We start from the raw sequence: 22,911 nt of genomic DNA, 5'->3' as shown, positions 1-22,911 counted from the left end.
AAGCAAATACTAACAATTGAAAGGGGAAATAGAATGCAATGCATTCATTTTAGGAAACTTCAACACTCCACTCACTCCAAAGAACAGATCAACCAGACAGAAAATAAGTAAGGACACAGAGGCATTGAACAACACATTAGAACAGATAGACTTTAGACATATACAGAACTCTCTACTCAAAAGCAGCAGGTACACCTTCTTCTCAAGTGCACACGGAACATTTTCAAGAATAGATCATATACTAGGCCACAAAAAGAGTCTCAGAAAATTCGAAAAGATTGAAATTGTACCAACCAGCTTCTCAGACCACAACGGTATGAAACTAGAAATAAATTACACAAAGACGACGAAATGGCCTACAATCACATGGAGGCTTAACAACATGCTCCTAAATAACCAGTAGATCAATGACCAAATAAAAACAGAGATTAAGCAATATATGGAAACAAATAACAACAATAATTCAACAACGCAAAATCTGTGGTACTCAAAAGGCGGTGGCAAGAAGGAAGTATATTGCACCACAGGCCTACCTCAGGGAAGAACAACAATCCCATATGAACAGTCTAAACTCACAATTAACCAAACTAGACAAAGAAGAAAAAGTGAGGCCCAAAGTCAGGAGAAGGAGGGACATAATAATGATTAGAGCAGAAATAAATAAAATACAGAAGAATAAAACAAGAGAGAGAATCAATGAAAGCAGGAGCTGGTTCTTCGAGAAAAGAAACAAAATAGATAAACCCCTAGCCAGACTTATCAAGAAAAAAAGAGTCTATACACATGAACAGAATCAGAAATATGAAAGGAAAAAATCACTACTGACACCACAGAAATATGAAGAATGATGAGAGAATACTATGAAAAATTATACGTAAACAAAGTGGAGAACCTAGAAGATGGTCAGCTTTCCAGAAAAATGCAACTTTCCACGGCTGACCCAGGAAGAAACAAAATCTGAACAGACCAACGACCAGCAAGGAAACTGAATCGGTAATCCCAAATGGCAAGGACGACAGGCACCTCTGGAAAACACTTTTCATTCTGAAGGCGCGGCCTCCGGCGGACTCTCCCCCGCCGCCCCGCGGCGGGTCCCGCCTCATCCTCTGCTCGCCCGGCCCTCGCCCTCGAGGCCGCCGCCGAAAACCTCCGCACGCGGCAAGACGCCCGCCGGACTCCCCGCCTGCGCGGCTCCCGGCCCCTCCGCCTGGGGCCCCGTCCCGGGCGGCGGCGGCGGCAGGGCGGCGGAGCAGCCCCGAGCCGGGCCCAGGGAGGACCCAGCACCCGCGTCGGCCGCCCCACGACCCCGCGGCCCCCGCGCCGCCCGCCGAGCCCTCGCACGAGCGCCCCCTCACCGGCTCCACCGCGCCCGCAGGTGGAGGCAGGGGTCCCCGCGGCCACGTACCTTCTGGTCCACAGAGCCGTCGCTGTCGCCTTCACCCCTGAAGCGGGGCCCGCTCTGGACGCTCCGCCGCACCTCCGCGGCGGCGGGAGCCGCTTCCCGGCCGGGATCTCGGAGGCCTTGGCGAAGCCGTCGGCGGGGGACAGGCGGCCCCACGCGCTGCGGCCGATGAGCTGCTCCTGCGCGGTTGTCCCGCGGCGGCTGCCGAGGCCCAAGCCAGGCCCGCGGCCACATCGGGGTTCTTGGTCGCGCCGCGCGACGGCGCCAGGCTGGAGGCGGCAGGGCTGGACGGGCGCAGGTCCGGCATGGTCGGCGGCTCTAAGTCCGGGTCGATCGCCGCCCTCCGCCCGCCGCGGGAGAGCCGCGAAGCGGCGAGTGCGGCGCCGGGGGCCCAGCGGGCGAGGTCGGTGCCGCCGGCGCCTCCGCTCCGGGAGGAAGGCGCAGCCGAGCACAGCGCGGGTCCACCATCTGGGCTCCGCCGGGCTCGCTGCGCGGACAGGACGGAGGGCCGGGGGCGCACGGACAAGGACAGCGGACCGGAGCCCGGAATGAGCCGCAAGAGCAGCTCCTTCTGGCGGCGCTCGCGAACCTACTGACTCTTCAATATGGAGGCTGCGGCGACTGCAGCTACTACGCAGTCGCCGGAGGTACGCTTTCTGCGAGCGCGCCCAATGGCTACCTGCTCCGCGGAGCCGCTCCCGAATTGGCCTCGAGTGCCGTCAGTCGGGGGAGGGAGTGAGCCTGTCATCCCACGGTCATTAGCCGGGAAGGCCTTCTCACGGGGGCGGGACTGCGCGGGACGCTGCACACTCATTGGCCGCGAGGGCTGTCAGGCGGGGACTATCATTTTGTTCAATGTACTTTATAATTTTTCTTGAGATGACCCACGTGTTATTTTTATTTACTTATTTACTGATTGTGGTGTCATTAATACACAATCACATGAGCAACAATTCTCCCCATTATCGAGTCTACCCACACACCCCATTACAGTCACTGTCCATCAGCGCAGTAAGATGCTAGAGTTATTACTTGTCTTCTGTGTTTACTGCCTTTCTCGTGTCCCCCCGCTACATTATGTGTGCTAATCGTAATGCCCCTTTTCCCCCTTATCCCTCCCTTCCCACCCACCTCCACAGTCCCTCTCCGTTTGGTAACTGTCAGACCATGCTTGTGTTCTTTGAGTCTGCAGCTGTTTTGTTCCTTTAGAAAGATATCTAGAAAATCTCCAGTCACTTGAAAATTAAGTAACTTAATAACACGTGAGTTATTTACAATAGCCAAGAAATGGAAGCAACCTAAGTGTCCATCAGTAGATGAATGGATAAAGAAGAGATGGTGCATATACACAAATAATAATATTCAGCCATAGGAAAGAAAACGAATCTTACAATTTGCAACAACATGAACGGAGCTAGAGGGTATTATGCTCAGGGAAATAAGCTAGGAGGAGAAAGACAAGTACCAAAAATGATTTCACTCATCTGTGGAGCATAAGATCAAAGCAAAAACTGAAGGAACAAAACAACAACGGACTCACAGAACCCAAGAATGGACTGACAGTTACCAAAGGGAAAGGGACTGGGGAGTGTGGGTGGGTAGGGAGAAGGGGAATGAGGGGCATCGGGATCAGCACACATAATGCAGGAGGGGTACGGGGGTCGTGGATACAACCCGGAGACGACCTGTAGTGACTCTACAGCATCTCACTACGCTGATGGACAATGACTGTAATGGGGTTTGTGGGGAGGCTTGATAATGGGGGGAATCTAGTAACCACATTGTTGCCCATGGGACTGTGTATTAATGACACCACAATAAAATAAAATAATTTTTCATCTCATGAAAAATTAGAAAGTACATTGAACAAAATGAAAGTCCCCGCCTGACAGCCGTCCCGGCCACTGAGCGTGCAGCGTCCCGCGCAGTCCCGCCCCCTTATGGAGGTCGGGGTGGCCAATGGACGTGGGGCGTCCGGCTCAGGCCCTCCCCCGACTGACGGCACTCGAGGCCAATGAGGGAGCTGTTCCGAGGAGCAGGTAGCCATTGGGCGCGCGCGCAGAAAGCCTACCTCCGGCGGCTGCGTAGTAGCTGCAGGAGCCGCAGCCGCCACATTGACGTCAGTAGGTTCGCAGCGCCGCGAGGAGGAGGTGCTCCCGTGGCTCATTCCGTGCTCCGGTCCGCCGTCCGTGTTCGGGCGCCTCCGGCCAGCCATCCGTGCCATCCGCGCAGCAAACCCGGCGGAGCCCAGATGGTGGACCCGCGCTGTGCTCAGCTGCGCCTTCCTCCCGGCGCGGATGCCCCGGCGGCACCGACCTCGCCTCCCGCCTCGGATCGCCGTCTCGCGCCGGCTGGGCCCTGGCGCCGCACTCGGCCCTTCGCGGCTCTCTCTCGCCGGGCGGAGGGCGGCGATCGGCCAGGACTTGGAGCCGCTGCCCCGGCCGGACCTGCGCTCGTCCAGCTCTGCCGCCTCCAGCCTCCCACCGTCGGACCTGCTGCGGAGCGTCCAGAGCGGGCCCCGCTTCAAGGGTGAAGGCGACAGGGACGGCTCTGCGGGCCGGAAGGTACGTGGCCGCGGGGTCTGGAGGGGGCGCGTGGACCCTTGCCTCCGCCTGCGAGCGCGGCGGACCGGTGAGGGGGCGGCCGTGCGAGGGGTTCGGCGAGACGCGCGTGGCCCGCTGGGCCGTAGGGCGGCCGACGCGGGTGGGAGGCTCGCCGGCCCCGGCCTGAGGCCGCGCAGCCGACCTGCCACCGCCGCCCGGGTCGGGTCCGCAGGCGGAGGGACCGGGCCGGGCCGCGCAGACGGGGAGGCCGGCGGGCGTCTTGCCGTGTGCGCCATTTTCCGGCGGCGGCCTCGGGGGCGAGGGCCGGGCAAGCCGACGGTCGGTTGGGACCCGCGGCGGGGCGGCGGGTGAGAGGCCGCCAGAGGCAGCGCCTCCAGGATTAACAACTGTTTCCTGAGGCTCCTGTCGTCCTTGTCACTTGGGATTACCGGTTCCGTTTCCTTGCTGGTCATTGGTCTGTTCAGATTTTTTGTTTCTTCCTGGGTCACCCTTGGAAGGTTGCATTTTCCTGGAAAGTTGACCATTTCTTCTAGGTTGTCCTGTTTATTACTATATAACTTTTCATAGTATTCTCTATTCTTCATATTTCAGTGGTGTCAGTAGTGATTTTTCCTTTCTCATTTCTGATTCTGTTCATGTTCGTAGACTCTTTTTTTCTTGATAAGTCTGGCTAGGGGTTTATCTATTTTGTTTCTTTTCTCGAAGAACCAGCTCCTGCTTTCATTGATTCTGTTGTTTTATTTTTCTCAATTTTGTTTATTTTTGCTCTAAACTTTATTATGTCGCTCCTTCTGCTGACTTTAGGCCCCATTTGTTCTTCTTTTTCTAGTTAATTGTGAGTTTAGACTGTTCATACGGAATTGTTCTTTCCTTAGGTAGACCTGTGTTGCAGTATACTTCCCTCTTAACACCGTCTTTGCTGCGTCCCACAGATTTTGCGTTGTTGAATTATTGTTGTCATTTGTTTCCATATATTGCTTGATCTCTTTTTATTTGGTCATTGATCCATTGGTTATTTAGGAGCATGTTGTTTAGCCTCCATGTGATTGTAGGCTTTTTCGTCATCTTTGTGTAATTTATTTCTAGTTTCATACCCTTGTTATCTGAGATGTTGATTGGTATAATTTCAATCTTTTTGAATTTACTGAGGCTCTTTTTGTGGCCTAGTGTATGATCTATTTTTGAAAATGTTCCGTGTGCACTTGAGAAGAATGAGTATCCTCCTGCTTTTGAGTGGAGAGTTCTGTAGATGTCTGTAAGGTCCATCTGTACTAATGTGTTGTACAATGCCTCTGTCTCCTTATTTTCTCTCTGGTGCATCTGTTCTTTGGAGTGAGTGGAGTGTTGAAGTCTCCTAAAGGAATGCATTACATTATATTTCCCCTTTTAATTCTGTTTCTATTTGTTTCACATATGTAGGTGCTCCTGTGTTGGGGGAATAGATATTTATAATGGTTATATCCTGTTGTTGGATTGACCCTTTTATCATTATGTCATGTCCTTCTTTGTCTCTTGTGACTTTGTTTTAAAGTCTATTTTGTCCAGTACATGTACTGCAACCCCTGCTTTTGTCTCTGTTAGTTGCGTGAAATATCTTTTTCCATCCCTTCACTTTTAGTCTGTGTATGTGTTTGGGTTTGAAGCGAATCTCCTGTAGACAGTATATACATGGGTCTTGTTTTTTTTATCCATTCAGTGAGTCTATGTCTTTTGATTGGTGCATTCAGACCATTTACATTTTGGGTGATTATCTATCTATAGGTATGTACTTATTGCCATTGCAGGCTTTAGATTCATGGTTACCAGAGGTTAAAGAGTCCCTTCCTTACTATCTAAGAAGCTAACTTAACTCACTTAAGTATGCTATTACGAACACAATCTAAAGGTTGTTTTTTTTTCCTCCTCATTATTTATATATTAGGTATCACATTCTGTACTCTTTGTCTATCCATTTTTGTTACCTCTGGTGACAGCTATTTAACCTTAGGAACACTTCCATCTATAGCACTCCCTGTAAAATATGCTGTAGAGATGGTTGGTGGGAGCTAAATTCTCTCAGCTTTTGCTTAACTGGAAATTGGGTAATCCCTCCTTCAAATTTAAATGATAATCTTTTTTTAAAATTTATTATTATTATTATTATTATTATTTTTGTATGATTAATCTACAATTACATGAGCAAATTGTGTTTACTAGACTCCCCCCATCAACAAGTCCCCCCCACATACCCCATTACAGTCAGTGTCTATCAGCGTGGTAAGATGCTATCGAATAACTACTTGTCTTCTCTGTGTTGTACAGCCCTCCCTGTATCCCCCCTACATCATGTCTGCTAATAGTAATGCCCCCCTTTTTCCCCTTATCCCTCCCTTCCCATACATCACCCCAGTCCCTTTCCCTTTGGTAACTGTTAGTCCATTCTTGGCTTCTGTGATTGTGCTGCTGTTTTGTTCCTTCAGTTTTTGCTTTGTTCTTAAACTCCACAGATGAGTGATATCATTTGGTACTTGTCTTTCTCCTGGCTTATTTCACTGAGCATAATACCCTCTAGCGCCATCCATGTTGTTGCAAATGGTAGGATTTGTTTTCTTCTTATGGCTGAATAATATTCCATTGTGTATATGTATCACATCTTTTTCCATTCATCTACTGATGGACACCTAGTTTGCTTCCACTTCTTGGCTATTGTAAATAGTGCTGCGATAAACATAGGGGTGCATCTGTCTTTTTCAAACTGGGCTGCTGCATTCTTAGGGTAAATTCCTAGAAGTGGAGTTCCTGGGTCAAATGATATTTCTATTTTAAGCATTTTGAGGAACCTCCATACTGCTTTCCACAATGGTGGAACTAATTTACATTCCCACCAGCAGTGTTGGAGGGTTTCCCTTTCTCCACAACCTGGCAACATTTGTTGTTTGTCTTTTGGATGGTGGTGATCCTTACCTACTGTGAGGTGATATCTCCTTGTGGTTTTAAGTTGCATTTCTCTGATGACAAGCTATGTGGAGCATCTTTTCATGTGCCTGCTGGCCATCTGAATTTCTTCTTTGGGGAAGTGTCTGTTCAGCTCCTCTTCCCATTTTTTAATTGGATTGTTTGCTTTTTGTTTGTTGAGGTGCATGAGCTCTTTATATATTTTGGATGTCAACCCTTTATAGGATCTGTCACTTATGAATATATTCTCCCACACTGTAGAATGCCTTTTTGTTCTATTGATGGTGTCCTTGGCTGTACAGAAGCTTTTCAGCTTGATATGGTCCCACTTATTCATTTTAGCTTTTGTGTCCCTTGCCCGGGAAGATTGGTTCATGAAGAAGTTACTCATATTTATGTCCAAGAGATTTTTGCCTATGTTTTTTCCTAAAAGTTTTATGGTTTCATGACTTATATTCAGGTGTTTGATCCATTTCGAATTTACTTTTGTGCATGGGCTTAGACAATCATCCAGTTTCATTCTCCTATATGTAGCTCTTCATTTTTGCCAACATCAGCTGTTCAGGAGGCTGTCATTTCCCCATTGTGTGTCCATAGTTCCTTCATTGTATATTAATTGACCACGTATGTTTGGGTTAATACCTGGACCTACTGTGTTCCACTGTTCTGTGGGTCTGTTTTTCTGCCAGTACCAAATTGTCTTGATTACTGTGGCTTTGTAGTAGAGCTTGAAGTTGGGGAGCGAGATCCCCCCTCTTTGTTCTTCCTTCTCAGGATTGCTTTGGCTATTCGGGGTTTTTTGTGGTTCCATATGAATTTTAAACTATTTGTCCCAGTTCGTCGAAGAATGCTGTTGGTATTTTGATAGGGATTGCATTGAATCTGTAGATTGCTTCAGGCAGGATGGCCATTTTGACAATATTAATTCTTCCTAGCCAAGAGCATATGATGAGTTTCCATTTGTCAGTGTTCTCTTTAATTTCTCTTAAGAGTGTCTTGTACTTTTCAGGGTATAGTAGGTCTTTCACTTCCTTGGTTAGGTTTATTCCTAGGTATTTTATTCTTGTTGATGCAATTGTGAATGGAATTATTTTCCTGATTTCTCTTTCTGCTAGTTCATCATTAGTGTCTAGGAAAGCAACAGATTTCTGTGTATTAATTTTGTATCCTGCAACTATGCTGAATTCAGATATTAGTTGTAGTAGATTTGGTGTGGGGTCTTCAGGGTTTTTTATTTACAATATCATGTCATCTGCAAATAGTGACAGTTTGACTTGTTTTTTACCTATCTGGATGCCTTGTATTTCTTTGTTTTGTCTGATTGCCGTGGCTAGGACCTCCAGTACTATGTTGAATAACAGTGGGGAGAATGGGCATCCCTGTCTTGTTCCCGATCTCAGAGGAAAAGCTTTCAGCTTCTTGCTGTTAAGTATGATGTTGGCTGTGGGCTTGTCATATATGGCCTTTATTATGTTGAGGTACTTGCCCTGTATACCCATTTTGTTGAGAGTTTTTATCATGAATGGATGTTGAATTTTGTCAAATGTTTTTTCAGCATCTGTGGACGTGATCATGTGGTTTTCGTCCTCCTTTTTGTTCATGTGCTGGATGATGTTGATGGATTTTCAAATGTTTTACTATCCTTGCATCACTGAGATGAATCCCACTTGGTCATGGTAGATCCTCTTGATGTATTTTTGAATTTGGTGTGCTAATAGTTTGTTGAGTTTTTTTTTTTTTTTTTTTTTTGCTCAGAACCACTTTTATTTTTTGTATTTTCAATATACCAAGTGTTTTTCCCACTATACCTGCAGCACACACATAAATACATGTACATATATGCATAAAGATAGATTTTTCCTTTAGAGAACACACAAAATACAAAAAATTGCCATTGCAAATCTGAACTGTTAGCATCTGGAGCATATAAAATGTGTGTTCACCTGGTTTTTTTTTTTCACAAGGCTCCCCTGATCTCAATGAAGTGGCCAGTTGGAGTTTGTCTCCTCTTCTCTCTGGTCCATTGATTTCAGCCTGTACATACTGATTCTAGACTTTCTAGGTGATTCACAAAGAGCTCAGGTTAAATTAACTTGAGGACAGTGTTTAAAATGCAGAATTACTCACACTTTTTTGTGCCTGTTATTAAGCATTGTTTCCAGAAGATCAATCTTTTAATTACAGTGAGCTTCCCTACTGGTGGCTCTCAGTAAAAAGAAGTGTATTGTGTGAGCTGACTGGAAAAATAAAGAGAAGGAAGAAAATTCTTTGTAGCACGTTGCCTTTGCAAAAGTAACATCTCTGGGGCATTGAGTAAGAGTCTGGTCTTCACCAGCCTATCTAAGGTTGGTCCTATAATCTCCATCAAAAACTTACCTTCGTGAGTTCATGTTTGATAGGAAGAACTTATAATAGATACATGCTGATACTTATTGTGTATTTGCTGTGCAATGGGAATTGTGCTAATCATGTTAAATTATATACTATATGTTGGCTCTGTTATCCTTCCCTATTTTAGAAGTGAAGAAACTAAGGCTATTCAACAGTTAATCTGTGGCCTTATAACAGTAAGTGGAGCACTATGTTAAATTTAGCTCTGTCTTACCACAAAGGTAATGGTATTAACTCTGATGCTCTTCCTTCCTTCCTTCCTTCCTTCCTTGCTTCCCTCCTTCCCTCCCTCCCTCCCTCCCTCCCTTTCCTCCCTTTCCTCTTCTTCCTTCCTTTCCTTCCTCCTTCCCTCCCTCTACAATTACATGAAGAACATTATATTTACTAGGCTCCCCCCTTCACCAAGTCCCCCCGACAAACCCCATTACAGTCACTGTCCATCAGCGTAGTAAGATGTTGTAGACTCACTACTTGTCTTCTCTGTGTTGCACAGCCCTCCCCATGCCCCCCACACATTATACATGCTAATCGTAACGCCCCCTTTCTTTTTCCCCCTTATCCCTCCCTTCCCACCCATCCTCCCCAGTCCATTTTCCTTTGGTAACTGTTAGTCCATTTTTGGGTTCTGTGATTCTGCTGCTTTCTTGTTCCTTCAGTTTTTCTTTGTTCTTATGCTCCATATATGAGTGAAATCATTTGGTACTTGTATTTCTCTGCCTGGCTTATTTCACTGAGCATAATACCGTCTAGCTCCATCCATGTTGTTGCAAATGGTAGGATTTGTTTTCTTCTTATGGCTGAATAATATTCCATTGTGTATATGTAGCACATCTTCTTTATCCATTCATCTACTGATGGACACTTAGGTTGCTTCCATTTCTTGGCTATTGTAAATAGTGCTGCGATAGACATAGGGGTGCATGTTTCCAGAAGATCAATCTTTTAATTACATTGAGCTTCCCTACTCACTGGAGGGAAAAAAACTGGGCTGCTGCATTCTTAGGGTAAATTCCTAGAAGTGGATTGTTGAGTATTTTTGCATGTATGTTTGTCAGCGATATTGGTCTGTAATTTTCTTTTTTTGTGGTGTCTTTGACTGGTTTTGGTATTAAGGTGATGCTGGCCTCGTAGAATGAGTTTGGAAGTATTCCTTTTTCTTCTTCTTTTTGGAAAAGTTTAAGGAGGATGACTATTAGATCTTCACTATATGTTTGATTAAAGTCAGCGGTGCAGCCATATGGTTCAGGTGTTGTGTTCTTAGGTAGTTTTTTGATGACCAGTTTAATTTTGTTGCTAGTAATTGGTCTGTGCAGATTTTCTGTTCTTTCTGGGTTAGCCTTGGAGGGTTGCATTTTTCTAGAAAGTTGTCCATTTCCTGTAGGTTATCCAGTGTCTTAGCATATAATTTTTCATAGTATTCTCTCATATTCTTTGTATTTCTGTGGTTTCTGAAGTGATTTTTCCTTTCTCATATCTGATTCTGTTTATGTGTGCAGGCTCTCTTTTTTTCTTGATTAGTCTGGCTAGGGGTTTATCCATTTTGTTTCTTTTCTTGAAGAATCATCTCCTGCTCTCATCGATTCTTTGTATTGTTTCATTCTTCTCGGTTTTATTTATTTCTGCTCCAATCTTTATTACGTTCCTCCTCCTGCTGACTTTGGGCCTCATTTGTTCTTTTTCTAGTTGTGGTAGTTGTGAGTTTAGACTGTTCATATGGGATTGTTCTTCTCTCCCGAGGTAAGCCTGTATTGCAGTGTACTTCCCTCTTAGCACCGCCTTTTCTCTGTCCCATGGATTTTACATTGTTCAGTTCTTGCTGTCATTTGTCTCCATATATTGCTGGATCTCTGTTTTTATTCAGTCATTGATCCGTTGGTTATTCAGGAGCATGTTGTTAAGCCTCCATGCGGTGGTGGGCTTTTTCGTTTTATTTGCGTAAATTATTTCTAGTTTCATACCCTTGTGGTGTGAGAAGCTGCATCATTTTGGGGGGCTCGTCTGGGATAACTTCGGAGGTGAGTATAGGCATCCGAGCCTCCCTTTTCTTTCACTGTCCTTATAGAAGGAAGCCGTCTATGGCACACAACATCGGGCGCTCGTCAGCCACTTAAATGGGACTAGCCCGGCTGCCGATCTCAAAGTCTCGAGCGCCAGGTTCCCCTGCGTCTCCCTCAGTGGATCCCCCATCTCCCTTGGGAGCCGGGAAAGTCACCTGAGTGGAGGCCAGGATTCCCCTTCAGAGGCATCTCCCTGGATGCGATGGACTGAGGAAGGCCGTGGTCACATGCGAGAGTCTAGGCTGAGGCTGCGCTTCAGTGGCTTCTCAAAGTCCCGTGTGTCTGCAGTCAGACCCTGACAGCCCGACTGGGTATCCATGAGGAGTGTCTCTCTTTCTGTCTGTCTGTCTTCCAGCCTGCTTCTCCAGGCCGCCCCAGCCTCTGGGTGAGGCAAGGGTGCTCTTTACTTCCTTTACTCGCTCGATGTGTGCCTCTAACTTCGTCAGTGCCACGGACCCCGATGCTCAGCACCGCAAGGTAGGAGATCCATGCTTCGCTCTTATTCCTGACGAAATCCCGTACTTTTTATCTAATAAAAATGTGTCCGGTTCGTTGAAGAATGCTGTTGGTATTTTGATGGGGATTGCATTGAATCTGTAGATTGCTTTAGGCAGGATGGGCATTTTGATAATACTAATTCCTCCTAGCCAGGAGCATGGATGAGTTTCCATTTGTTAGTGTCCTCTTTAATTTCTGTTAAGAGTATCTTGTATTTTCAGGGTATGGTAGGTCTTTCAGTTCCTTGGTTAGGTTTATTCCTAGGTATTTTTATTCTTGTTGATGCAGTTGTGAATGGAATTGTTTTCCTGATTTCTCTTTCTGCTACTTCATCGTTAGTGTATAGGAAAGCAGCAGGTTTCTGTGTATTAATTGTGTATCCTGCAACTCTGCTGAATTCAGATACCAGTTCTAGTAGTTTTGGAGTGGGGTCTTTAGGGTTTTTCTATGTACAATATCATGTCATCTACAAATAGTGACGGTTTGACTTGTTCTTTACCGATCTGGATGCCTTGTATTTCTTTGTTTTGACCGATTGCCGTGGCTAGGACCTCCAGTACTATGTTGAATAACAGTCGGGAGAGTGGGCATCCCTGTCTTGTTCCCGATCTCAGAGGAAGAGCTTTCAGCTTCTTGCTGTTAAGTATGATGTTGGCTGTGGGCTTGTCATATATGGCCTTTATTATGTTGAGGTACTTGCCCTGCATACTCATTTTGTTGAGAGTTTTTATCATGAGTGGATGTTGAATTTTGTCAAATTTTTTTTCAGCATCTGTGGACGTGATCGTGTGGTTTTTGTCCTCCTTTTTGTTCATGTGCTGGATGATGTTGATGGATTTTCAAATGTTTTACTATCCTTGCATCACTGAGATGAATCCCACTTGGTCATGGTAGATCCTCTTGATGTATTTTTGAATTTGGTGTGCTAATAGTTTGTTGAGTTTTTTTTTTTTTTTTTTTTTTGCTCAGAACCACTTTTATTTTTTGTATTTTCAATATACCAAGTGTTTTTCCCACTATACCTGCAGCACACACATAAATACATGTACATATATGCATAAAGATAGATTTTTCCTTTAGAGAACACACAAAATACAAAAAATTGCCATTGCAAATCTGAACTGTTAGCATCTGGAGCATATAAAATGTGTGTTCACCTGGTTTTTTTTTTTCACAAGGCTCCCCTGATCTCAATGAAGTGGCCAGTTGGAGTTTGTCTCCTCTTCTCTCTGGTCCATTGATTTCAGCCTGTACATACTGATTCTAGACTTTCTAGGTGATTCACAAAGAGCTCAGGTTAAATTAACTTGAGGACAGTGTTTAAAATGCAGAATTACTCACACTTTTTTGTGCCTGTTATTAAGCATTGTTTCCAGAAGATCAATCTTTTAATTACAGTGAGCTTCCCTACTGGTGGCTCTCAGTAACAATAAGTGTATTGTGTGAGCTGACTGGAAAAATAAAGAGAAGGAAAAAAATTCTTTATAGCACATTGCCTTTGCAAAAGTAACATCTCCAGGGTATTGAATAGAGTCTGGTCTTCACCAGCCTATCTAAGGTTGGCCCTATAATCTCCATCAAAAACTTACCTTCGTGAGTTCATGTTTGATAGGAAGCACTTATAATAGATACATGGTAATACTTATTGCGTATTTGCTGTGCAATGGGAATTGTGCCAATCATGTTAAATTATATACTATGAGGTTGGCTCTGTTATCCTTCCCTATTTTAGAAGTGAAGAAACTAAGGCTATTCACCAGTTAATCTGTGGCCTTATAACAATAAGTGGAGCACTATGTAAAATTTAGCTGTATCTTACCACCAAGGTAATGGTATTAACTCTGATACCCTTCCTTCCTTCCTTCCTTCCTTCCTTCCTTCCTTCCTTCCTTCCTTCCTTCCTTCCTTCCTTCCTTCCTTCCTTCCTCCCTCCCTCCCTCCCTCCCTCCCTCCCTCCCTTCCTTCCTTCCTTCCCTCCCTCCCTCTCTCCTTCCTTCCCTCCCTCCCTCTCTCCTTCCTTCCCTCCCCCTCCTCCCTCCCTCCCTCTCTCCCTTCCTTCCTTCCCTCCTTCCCTCCCTCCCTCCTTCCTTCCTTCCTTCCTTCCTTCCCTCCTTCCCTCCCTCCCTCCCTTCCATTCATTTTTATTTTGTTATCATTAATCTACAATTACATGAAGAACATTATGTTTACTAGGCTCCCCCCTGAAATGGTTTCTTGAATCCTTTAGAATTCAGGAAACAATCAATTATGCGGGGTCTAAATTTATATTTATTATATGTATTTTTGTTAACACGCAGGCTTTCAGGTTATGGCATAGGGCTGATTTTAAATACGGTATTTCATGGCTTTATGTTGTAGAAGATGTCACCAAAGGTTTTTATTGCTGTTTTTGTTCTTGTCTGAGGTATTTGGGGCAATGAAAAAACTTAATGCTAAGAACATGTATTAGGGTTAAAAAGTCCAGTAATTAGGCATGTTTTGGTGTGACTTACAGCCTCTCTTGGCTCTGAGTGGACACTTCTCAGCTGGGACCACACTGCTTTGTAGTGGTCTTGTGGATGATATTCCAGTGTTCCTGGAATGTTCCTCTAAGGTGCTTTCTATTTCTGTGCATGTCATTTTGATGCCTTTGATAATCAGTTATACTGAGAACATAGTTTAAAAAAATAAATAAAAAGAAAGCAGAATTTGGATTATTAAAAACAAAAGCTTTAAAGCATGGTTATCACAAGCTGTGAGAATTCCCGTGCCCGCACTGTAGTGTTTGTTGGGGGGTGTCTCCTGTTAGAGCGCTGGTCCCCGCACCACCTGTCACCTCCGTTTTAGAGACTGCCCCCTCTCATGATCTTTCTCGTCTGAATTTTTCACAGTGGCATCTAGCTCTGAAGTAGATATTCTTCATCTGTTCATCTTAGTTGAGCTTCAAGCTACTTAATTAGTATGAATATTAAAATTGGTGCCATGCATTCCTTAGCGTGACTGGTTTATTTTGAGCTAACGGTGGAGGATAAGGGAGATAGAAAGTAAAATGGAGAAAATGTTACATTGATACGGATGACGCCGCCTTAACGCTGAATGCTTTTTTCCGCTTAAGCCACGGGAGGGTGCCTGTTGGAAGTCAGTCAGCTTCAGAATTCATTGCCATTAGCTTGCATGCTTTCTAAGTTGTAGTTCTAAGGAAAAAAATCTGAGACGTATGGTTATTGTGCCATGTGATTCTCCTGAATAGAGGACATGTTCTTGGGTTCTGTCAGATGCTGACTGTATTCATCCAAAAATCCTACTTCCTTCTTTTGTGATGAAATTATGGAGATACTTTAAACAAAGACAAGCCCTTGATGGCTTTGGTCCTTAGGCTAGCCATAGCTGAGGTCGATTCTTGTGCAATTGGCCATTCGGAGCCCCAAGTTAGGCCTCGTTCACACTGCCCGCCCCCATTTGTGTTTCAAATAAGTATTCCGAGAGGTCTGGGAGGAGGAGTAATGAAATCTGAGAGAGAAAATGAAGTGTGACAGCATTTCAGAATCTAAGGAAATGCACCCGCAGGTTCCTGCCCTGAGTTCTTTGTGCCCCTTAACTGTGTGAATGCACGCTGGGATTGGAAATGGGGACACCACCCCCCCCACCACCACCCCCGGGTCATGGGCCCTTACTAAGCTTGTTTCTGGGTGGCTTGCTGGGACTTTCAGGGACTCACTTTAAAAAATGACATTGAATTTTATGAAGCAAACTTTCACATCTGTGACCTGCCTTTTGCACAAAAGCTCCCCTCTCCCGGTGAGGTGTCCCTGTTCCCACGGGCTGCTATTCTGTTACTCTGGCCTGAAGCGAGTTAGCAGCCAGCTGGGCCGCGCCACTTACATCGCCGCCCAGGCCGCTGACAGGAGCGTAGTGACGTGTTAGAGCATGTTTATTGTGCAGACGAACTGGAATGGCACTAGGACTGTGTGCCTGTGTCGGCGTAAACACTGGGATTTTATGCCCCTTCCACCTTCCATCGGCTTGTAGCTGTTGGATTTTACAGTTACTCATTTGGGCTACAAATAGAGTAACAGTATTTTTGTTTGGCCAAATGTGGGGTGTGACCTTTGACATCGTGCTTGGCTGTGCCTGGGGATTTGAATTCTCCAGTTTAGGTGGAATTTCCTGCTTTGTTTCCTCTGATAGGGGAATACACGCTTTGGCTCTTTCCACTAGAGGTGGAGGAAGACAGGAAGAGTACAACTGGAACACACAGAGGGTATTCATTATTTTACTGGGTGTGATTCAGTTGGCGGGCTTTTCACGGGAGTGCGAGCCTCCTGCGGTCGTTAGTTCTGCGTACTAAGAAAGCACTGTAATCATACTCAGTTTTCTTTGCTCTATATCTAATTTTTGACCAGGTCTGGCGGGGTAGTGAGGATGAGTCCCTGCCTTTTCGTGGTGCCTTTGGTGCCGGGGTTCTTGTTCACTGAGCCAAAGAATGAACTTCGCAAACACTCAAGGTAGGAGAGCAAGGTTAGAGGCTTTAATTTAGAGTTAAAGTGACTGGACAGAGAGCTCCTAGCTCACGCCAGGAGGGGGACACGAGAGTCCGTGGTTGGCTCATTGTCTAGGGGATGTATGCGCAGTTGAGGATTTTCAGGAATGGGGGTAAAGGGCTAGGGGTGCAGACTTGTTGAGTGGTCCCAGAATGCTCATTTCTGATGAGTAACAGAAGAAATTTGCTGCTGTGATTCTTTCTCAGGATAGCAGTGTCCCTCTGGGAGCATGTCAATTAAGACCACGTGCCCTGCCCGCAAGGTGGGCTGGATTGTTCCCTGTTTGCTAAAGTGTGTTAAGAATCTTACTTCTTAACTTTTTGAGATGTTTACAGCCTGGCTTGTTTACTAAATGAATCTTTTGCTCAGGTTGCGGATTACTTGGTTAGGATCAGAGAAGGAAACACAGCATATAGGTACAGTTACAAATAAGCTGGGCCTTTTTGCAAGCTAAGGTAAATTTTACAGTGTCATGGTCTAACTGATACAAAGAAGTCACAGGTTATGCTGAGATACTCTTCTTCATCTGCAGAACACTCAGACATTCCAGGCCGAGTTGCTCCTGGCCTTTTGAGCTTGAACTGATTTCACTGAAGAATGTCTATATTCCTACTCTGGTATCTTTACCCTAGAGAGTTAGTGTGACTGACCGCGTAATGCTTATCACAGAGTTTCGCTAGGGACTTCTATGCACATTGTTACATTGTTCTGACTGTAATGATCTTGCTCTGCTTTTTCTCCGGAGGCCCTCACCCTACTCTGCCTAACCCCACGGTCCCTTGTCTCACCAACACCAAATTCAGAACGGTGCTCTTACCTCTGAGTAACTCTTGTTATTTTCCAGAGGCCTCCTGGAACATGCCAGAGGAATTTTTTCTCCTCATTAGGGAAAATTTGGCCAATTTGGCTTACATTTATCTCAGCTGTAATTACCTGGAAAGCACTGTCAAAGGAATAATGCTAAACTTTATTCAGTGTTTTACATTACAGATATTTCCAAATATCCTTATATCCACTGCCTTATTGTAAGTTCTCCTCAGCTCTTTAACCACTGTAAATTGCAAGTCTTTTGTCATTTACAGTTTCTTATTCCTAAACTGGTAAAGAACTAGATGCCAGCAGCGGTGCTTATCTGGGGGCGAGGTCGTGTCTGTTACAGGTCCTCGCTGGCTCCCCACACAGCTGGTCAAACGTCATCACACAGCGGTCAGCTCCCAAAATGAGGGTGAAAACCCCCCCGCCTCAGAAGTCTGCCTCCTTCGGCACCCAACATCACCTACAACTTCAGTTAAAGAGAGAAGGAGGGGAGAGCTCCCAGCTATGCCCAGCGTTTTGCCCTGAGGTTTTTCCAGTCTTTTCACCTTTTTTCCTGTTTTCTGGTTCTGTGATCTTTCTCCTTCCTTCTCAAACCAGATTTTTTCTGAAACTTCACTACTGTGCTGTTTTGGAAGAAGTATCTTACGTTATAAAAAATGGCCTGAGTTCCTCAAAATATATTACCTGAGCTGGGACCGTGCCGGCTGGCAAGGGATCCCTAAAGCAGGTACTGGGCACGGAGGCCGCGGAGGCAGAAACAGCCAAGGAGACAGAAAACCGATGCCGCCTCTCTCTCACCCACATGCCTCACTTCGCCCTGATTGGCCCCGGAGGATGGCTGGCTAGCCAGAGACGGGTAAGATTCCTCAAGGGAGGAACAACCTAAGACAGGCACAGTCGCAGAGGGGCCATCAGGAGAGAACTTGGGGGCCAACAGAGGTGAGGCGCAGATCCTCACCCCGCCCCCCCCCCCCGACTCTGCAGAGGCCTGAATCTTCACCATCTCCGAGCAAAGTCTCCTCCTCCCATGGCTGCGTCGCTGCCCAGGCTCAGCTTGAGACAGGGACCCTCGGCTTAGACACAATAGGGTGAGTGTGAGGGCCTCTGGAAAAAGCAAGGCAGGATAATTACAGTCAGAGCAGTGTGACTACATGGAAGGAAAGCCCCTATCAGAACTCTGTGTTAAGCATTATGCACAGTGAGATCAGTTAATATTCCCCAGGTGAAGGAAAATAGTCCGTGTTTTTATTATGCTAATTGTTTGTAATCATGTGTAAGATTTACTTTAGCATGCTAAAAGGCCCAGCTTATTTTTTTAACTTTACCTATATGCTGTTTTTCCTCCTTCATCCCGTAATCAAGTAATTTGCGGTCTGGACAGTTAACGTAGCAAGCTAGCCCAGCCATAAACAGCACATAGTAAAGACAAGAAAGATTCTAGCTTAAAGCTAAGATTGCATTTTAAAACCCAGGAAGTTAAGAAGTAAGATTTTTAATGTCCTGCCAGTGGGTTTCAACCCTGGGCAAGTTCACTATGGATTCAATGTGACCAAAGAAATGACAGTAAAATGTTCTTGGGGTGAAAGGGTTATACCCAACTTTATTTCCACAGTGGCAGGTCAATCACTAACATCTCATCCAATCAGAGCGAGTCTGCATGCAGCAAGTCCTCTGGGGCTCTGACCTCAGCGCTGCCACCACTCCAGCCTCTGCTCTGCTCTCCTGCAGCCTCGCAGCCGTGTCACTGTGTCACCCAGAGCACTGGGTGGGAGCTCTTTCTATAGATTCAATAGCAACATATTACCCAAACACGTGTAGTGAGCTAGCCGACTAGGCCCAGGGGAGAATCCTGGACACAGGAACTTCCATTTTATCCACACTTAACATACTCTTTAGCGAACATACAATAACTCAGCCCACCTTAGAGGTAAAGAAGGCAGTCTTAATTGATATGCTCCCCATGCATCCAAGCAGGGCATTTCTTGTGCTAAGCTAATTTTGCAGAATTACCCAGAGGACTGATAAGAAACTTCATGTCTCATCAAAGAAAAACATCATGAGACCACTTAACAAGTCTACACCCCTAGCCATTTGTCACATGCCTGAGAAATCCTTAAAAGGGGGAACTGCCAACCTTTCAGTGTGCCTCTCTCTGAGGTAGCCCACACTAGTGTGTTCCTGCCCTTCAATTCTTGGTTGCGGCAGGGACAAGAACGGAGGAAAAGACACAACGACGCCCTCCCAGCAGGAGTCCCAGGCCAGGGGAGGGATGGGGGAAGGAGTCCGCTGGGAGGGCAGGGGGAGAGGGGTGCCCCAAGCATGGGAACACAGAGCTTGGCGAGTGCAGAAGGGAAGCCTGGAGGAAGAACAAGGAGAGAATGGCAGCAGCTGGGGAGGGAAGCCATGGAGCCTCAGTGCTAGTGAGGCAGGGACCGTGGGTGCAGACAGAGCAGGGTGAGGGCCTCCGGAATAAAACCACTACTGAAACTCCATATTAAACAATTAAGCAAAGTCAGTCACATTAATTCTCTAGAGTAATATAAGCATTCTTCTGAGAGATTGATGAAAACTAAAAGCCCAGGTGTAACTTGGCCTGAAATGTTTGAATAGCCCCCAGATAGGAAAATACTTCAGCATAGCCCATGTCTTCATTGTGTCAGTTAAATGACACTATTGTAAAATTTACTTTAGCCTGCTAAAAGGCCCAGCTTAGTTTCTTTAACTTTACCCAGATGCTGCTTTTCTTCCTCTAGCCCTAATCAAACGATTTGCATCCTAGACAAGTAATAATGGCAAGTGAGCCCAGTCACAAACAACATAGTAAAAACAGGAAAGATGCCATCTTCAAGATAAGATTGCATTTTAAAACCCAAGAAGTCAAAAAATGGGTTTCTTAACATAGCGGACAATGACTCAGCCCACCTTGGGAGCAGGACAGGCAGTCTTGATTGACATGCTCGCAAACCAAGAAGCTGCTGTTCTGGGAAAGAATCAGAGCAGTAAATTTCTTGTGTTAACTCTGCAAAATAATCTGGAAGACTGATAAGAAATTAAGTGTCTCTTCAAAAATAAGCATTTGAGGGCCATTTAGCCGGTCTGCATCCCTACCCTTTGTCTCTCAACCACCTGTAAATTCCCTAGACGACGCAGAAACCCAGGGCTGTCTTGAGCCCTCCGGGCAGGTGCAAGCCAGGAGCTCTGCCTGCCTGCTTCATCTCTAAATAAAAGCCTCGCACTTGCTCTCCTACCTTTAGTGTTTCTGAAGTTCGTTCTTCAACTCCATGAACAAGAAACCCAGCATTAGCTTCTCTGAGGAGCCCGAAGACGGGTAGTCACCAGAGCCCCATGCCTGGGTGCAGAGCCATGCACCTGGTGCCAGAGGGCCGTGCCATCTCCACAGCACACATCGGGTGGGCAGGTGCATTGCAGCCCACAGTCAGGGTGGCCACGCAGCCGTGTGAGCCTGGTGTCCCAGCAGCAGCAGTCCAGGGCCTGGCATGCTCTGGGCACCTGCACACACCGGGGCAGGACGGACTGCTGACCACAGTGACCACCCAGCAGTCCCAGGGCTACTGCATTGTTTCTGGGCCCAGAAGTTCATCTCTCTAGGGTTGAGGCTGGTGGGCCGTGCAGGAAGACAGGTCTGACCTGGGCCACCGCCCTGCCAGAGGCCCATCTGCCCTCCTTCTGCCCAAACCTCCTTCCCTACGTGGCTGGGGAGCCTGAGGTCATCCCTGGGACCATCGTGCAGGCACATAGCTCTGAGGGTGCTGTGGGCAAGGCCAGGAAGAGGAGGGTGGCCTGATTTTACCTCCTGTCACACGGTCACCTGAGGCTGTCACAAGGGCCCACCTCCGCTTCTCCAGTCCCCAGTCTGGGGCTCTACCTGCAGCATAAGGCCTGGAGACTGTCTCCAGCCTGGAGCCCCCCAAGGGGGTGTTTGTGCTGCTCCTGCAGCTCCGCTGCAGGCCAGGCCTCCCATCCAGGGAGGGAGAACACATCCTGAGAGCCCTGGGGAAGCGTTATGGGGAGAACCACAGCCAAGTGCCTCCGCTCGGCCTCCCCAGCCTTTTGTCACAGACGTCAGGCCACTCAGCCAGGAGCCAGGAGCGGGATACCAGGGGCCTCACACCAGCCTGGCCTGGGGATGGCTGGCTGAGGGGCACCATGGGGGAGGACTGGAGACCTGGGAGCTTTGGTGGGTGCTCTGAGGTGTGAAGCGTGGAGAAATTGGGCTCAGAGAAAGGCCCCCAAAGGAAGGAGTGCACATCTTGGAGGTGCTTTGAGACCAAGTTCAACATTTTTTGAAAATGAATTTCTTGGAATGTGTGGGACAGCTGTGTGTCATTAAATGGGACAGTGCTAGACTGGTGCCCTGCAGCCCTGGGATCTACTTGGGTTATGACATCTGCAGTGGTGTTCAAGACGTGAAGAGACACCCCGGGGCATCTATTCAGTAGATTTTGGTGTCTGATCATAACCTGTAGGGGTCAGGAAGGAAGGTCCAGTTTCTGTTTCAACAGCCCTCTCCAGTGTTGCCAAGGTGTGCCAGCCTGGGGGATAGAGCGTCCCGCTCTTCCTTAGCACCTTACGGGGGGAGGACAGAGGATGGAGGACAACCTGGCGGAGGTCAGGGCCCCCCTGCGTCATAGAGTTTGAGGGCTGCGGGTGCGGTGGGCTGGGGCACACGATGTCTGCAGGAGGGGCAGAGCTTTGAGAAGAAAGAGCAGTGTGGTGGCAATCCGTTCATCATTTATTACATTCTGCATAGGGATGACCCCAACCCCCAGGAACCATTAACCTCAGACACAACACCCAGACCACACTGTGCCTGGGTAGGCTATTTCTCAGGGATGAGGGGAGGGAGTTGCACAGGGGCTCCGCTGGGAGCATGTCCTGGGACCCTGCGTCAGCCGGCCAGCCCTGCAGCCTCGGATGCCTCCGCTGGGCACCCAGGGGGCGGTGGTCCCATGCAGCACTGCGCCGTCTCTGTGTCCATCCTGGGAAAGGCTGGCCATGGTGAGGACGGGCCCCAGCTCTTCCTGGACCGTTGTGGCTACGACTCAGTGGCTGATGGCACCCAGGCAGCAGTTGGTGTCATGGCAGGAGGCCACCTACTAAAAGGGGAAATCCCTCCACAGGGTGAGGTGGCTCGCCTTTGTCCAGCGGGCCACGAGCAGAGGGTAGGACACAGCACGAAGGCGGCCAGGTTGGCAGGGGCTACGTACAGGCCCTTGAGGAGGCAGCGGCAGCCCGGGGAGATGCCGAAGTCGGCCGACGGAGGAGGTGCCAGAGCAGCTGCCCCAGCAGAGGCTCAGGATGAGCAGCGGGAGGAGGAGGAGCAGCAAACAGACTGGGGTCCTGGGGCGCCAGGGGCCGCCTGCCCGAAGGGGAAGCAGCTCTCCTCCACATGCAGCCAGGACACCAGCAGGGCCGCGGGCCCGATGACAGCAGCTACAGGGCCACACACGGGTGATCAGAAGAGGCAGGTTATCCCGGGTTCCCCCCATTATCCTGCTTCCACCCCGTCCCCACTGCCCTCTGGGCTCCGGGCCCTGTGCGGAGGGTCCTGTCCATCACCAGCACCCGGGGGGTCCCTGTCACGGGAAGGCTCCTGAGCGTCACCTACTCACAGAGGAGGAGGCTGGGTCCCGGAGGGGGCGGGGAAACACCCTTCAGTCTGACAGGCCTGGTCGGCCGTGGAGCTGGGACCCCAGCCCCACCTGTCT

At 47.5% G+C, this 22,911-nt stretch overlaps 2 protein-coding genes across 7 annotated transcripts in view; one reads left to right on the top strand and one right to left on the bottom strand.

The window, feature by feature from the left end:
* LOC118921346 (conserved oligomeric Golgi complex subunit 2-like) overlaps positions 1-2,113 on the bottom strand; it is a 51,153-nt gene extending 49,040 nt beyond the window's left edge. For 4 of the 6 annotated variants that reach the window (XR_008992860.1, XR_008992861.1, XM_057489430.1 and 1 more), the window contains exon 1: positions 1,406-2,110. Coding sequence is in view for 2 of the 6 variants with exons in the window: in XM_057489430.1 (XP_057345413.1) it covers positions 1,406-1,636 (231 nt within the window). In the remaining 4 variants the exon portion in view is untranslated. Of the gene's footprint in view, positions 1-1,405 lie in introns of all 6 variants that reach the window. The other 2 variants (XR_008992862.1, XR_008992863.1) reach the window with 1 other exon arrangement.
* A 1,229-nt stretch (positions 2,114-3,342) lies between these two features.
* Positions 3,343-22,815, top strand: LOC130679726 (uncharacterized). Its single transcript, XM_057489163.1, has 3 exons — positions 3,343-3,348; positions 3,442-3,966; positions 22,324-22,815. Exons 1-3 carry the CDS (start codon positions 3,343-3,345, stop codon positions 22,798-22,800), a joined length of 1,008 nt encoding a protein of 335 aa, XP_057345146.1. The 3' UTR covers positions 22,801-22,815.
* Positions 22,816-22,911: the final 96 nt, after the last annotated feature.

Source organism: Manis pentadactyla, chromosome 12, assembly GCF_030020395.1.
Source record: "Manis pentadactyla isolate mManPen7 chromosome 12, mManPen7.hap1, whole genome shotgun sequence".
NCBI lineage: Eukaryota > Metazoa > Chordata > Mammalia > Pholidota > Manidae > Manis > Manis pentadactyla.
Note: the sequence above shows the minus strand (reverse complement) of the source record. Positions and strands in the feature narration are given on the sequence as shown.

Excerpts from the sequence above, each read along its gene's own strand:
- LOC130679726 (XM_057489163.1), top strand. Across the intron at positions 3,967-22,323 it reads ACGGCTCTGCGGGCCGGAAG|GGTGAGGTGGCTCGCCTTTG; the intron begins GTACGTGGCCGC and ends ATCCCTCCACAG.